Genomic DNA, 2266 nt, shown 5'->3' with positions numbered 1-2266 from the left:
CCTCAACCTCCTGGCTCAAGCAAACTTCCTGCCTCAGCCTCTCAAGTAGCTGGGACCACGTGCACTTACCACCATGCACCACTAATTTTTATATTGTTTGTAGAAACAGGGTCTCACTGTGTTGCCCAGGCTGGTCTCCAAGTCTTGAGCTTAAGCCACCCACCTGCCTTGGCCTCCCAGAGTCCTGGGATTACAGGTGTGAGCCATTGTACCCCTTGAAATCGCTTTCAGTTCAAAGATTCTATGGTTGTAAAGTTCTGTAGCAGTGGAATTCTAGAGATTTTCAGGCCTATGATGTCTCTAAGATCTGTGGAGCTTACACCAATAGATACTAAGATTCTAGGCTACTAAAATGTCAAGATTCTTTAGGTCTCATGGTTTGTATTTCTTTCCACAAGTTTGGCTGGGCCTGGTGGCTCACGCCTGTAATCCCAGCAGTTTGGGAGGCCGAGGCAGCCAGATCATCTGAGGTCAGGAGTTTGAGACCAGCGACATGGTGAAACCCTATCTCTACTAAAAATACAAAAAAATTAGCCAGGCGTGGTGGTAGGCGCCTCTAAGTCCCAGCTACTTGGGAGGTTGAGGCAGGAGAATCACTTGAACCCAGGAGGCAGAAGTTGCAGTGAGCAGAGATCGTACCACTGCACTCCAGCCTGGCGGACAGAGTGAGACTCTGTCTCAAAAAAAAAAAATAAGTTCATAATGTGAAGATCTGATGTTTCTGTGACTTTAGATCCTGTTTGTCTGTAGTGTTGATGGCTCTATGTCGCTGGCCTCAGCCTCAGGGCAGGATATGACCAGTGTCCTCCTGGATACCAGCCAGGGGCCATGCCCGGTGTAATTACAGATGGCTGGAGCAGGGGTCTGCTCAGCAGAGCTGCCTAGAAGCACCCAAGTGCCCAGGGCCAGGATGGAATCATCAAAGCCGGCCAGAGGGCTCTATGCCCGAAGTAGGGGTCCCTTCTCTCTATGAGCTGCTTAGGGCAAGCCCTGCCTCCTGCCCTGCCCCAGGCAGGCCCCCAAGTTCACTGTCAACAGCCAGTCCATGGGAGCCCTGGTAGAGAGGGGGGCCCAGAGAAGCCTGTAAGGGCTAGGCAATCCATATTTGTTCACCTTGTCGTGTGTGCTCTAACGGCCTCTGTTCTCCATCAGAGCCGGGCTGTTTATCTTCTTCGCTGCTGCACTCAGCACAATACCTGGCGCGCCATGGGAACCTAATGATTCCCTCCTAGTCCTTATGTCTACTGCCTGTTCTCTGTTTCTTTCACGGTAAGCAAGCATCTGTCTGGTTCGCGGCTGCCCGCAGGCGCGCAGATCAGCCCCAAGCACCGCGCAGGCGCTGGGCACAGATAGAGAACGGAGGCCCCACAAGGGGGCGCCCTGCGGCGAGGCGGCTGCCGCCCGTGCCGGGCGGAGGCGGAGAACTACAAGTCCCATGGTGCCTCGTGACCGCCAGCGCCCAGGCGCAGCCGCCCTCGACGACCTCGGTAGCGGGCGACCTAGGCCGCGGTACCCGGACCGAGCCAGAGGCCTGGGCGGCGTGTCCGGGAGCGGAGTCCGCGCCTGCCACCGCCATGCCTGACACCTGGGACAAAGATGTGTACCCCGAGCCCCCGACCCGCACCCCGGCTCTGTCGTCGCAGACTTGGCTACCCAACCCCGTCGTCTACCTGACGAAGGCCTTCGACCTCCTCGTGGACCGACCCGTGACCCTCGTGAGAGGTACGACGACCCAGCCCGGGGCCCCCTCGTCGGCCTCCGGAGACCCCTAGACCTGCACCCTGCCTGGATTGCCCAATGTCCCCGGGGTCCTGTCGCTCTGGGAACACCCCCCCACCCCCGCAGACCCCCGAGCTCCAGCCCTCCTTTGGCCTCCCACTGCACCCTGGGCCTCACCTCCCGGGACGCCTTCATCTCCCCTGCACCCCGGGACGCCCCATTTCTTCTCAGGACTCTTCCCTCCATGCCGCACTCACCGCCCACTGCCCCAGGACCCCGCACTGCTTTCTGGCCCCCGCCGCCCGGGGAACCTCTCCACTGTAGCGTTGGCCTCAGGTGCCTCTCGCGGTGGCTCAAGCCTGTAATCCCAGCACTGTGGGAGGCCGCGGCGGGTGGATCACAAGGTCAAGAGATCGAGACCATCCTGGTCAACATGGTGAAACCCCGTCTCTACTAAAAACTACAAAAAAACATTAGCTGTGCATGGTGGCGCGTGCCTGTAATCCCAGCTACTCAGGAGGCTGAGGCAGGAGAATTGCCTGAACCC

The 2266-nt window shown here is 58.4% G+C and overlaps 1 protein-coding gene across 1 annotated transcript in view; it reads left to right on the top strand.

Moving 5' to 3' along the window:
- The first annotated feature begins 1443 nt into the window (after positions 1-1443).
- Positions 1444-2266, top strand: part of NDUFB10 (NADH:ubiquinone oxidoreductase subunit B10) — a 2826-nt gene continuing 2003 nt past the window's right edge. The window contains exon 1 of the mRNA XM_017511068.2: positions 1444-1722. Coding sequence (XP_017366557.1) covers positions 1575-1722 — 148 coding nt within the window. The 5' untranslated portion in view covers positions 1444-1574. The remainder of the gene's footprint in view (positions 1723-2266) is intronic.

Source organism: Cebus imitator, unplaced genomic scaffold, assembly GCF_001604975.1.
Source record: "Cebus imitator isolate Cc_AM_T3 unplaced genomic scaffold, Cebus_imitator-1.0 Scaffold444, whole genome shotgun sequence".
In the NCBI taxonomy this organism is placed as follows: Eukaryota; Metazoa; Chordata; class Mammalia; order Primates; family Cebidae; genus Cebus; species Cebus imitator.
This window is presented reverse-complemented; position numbering and strand designations above follow the sequence as displayed.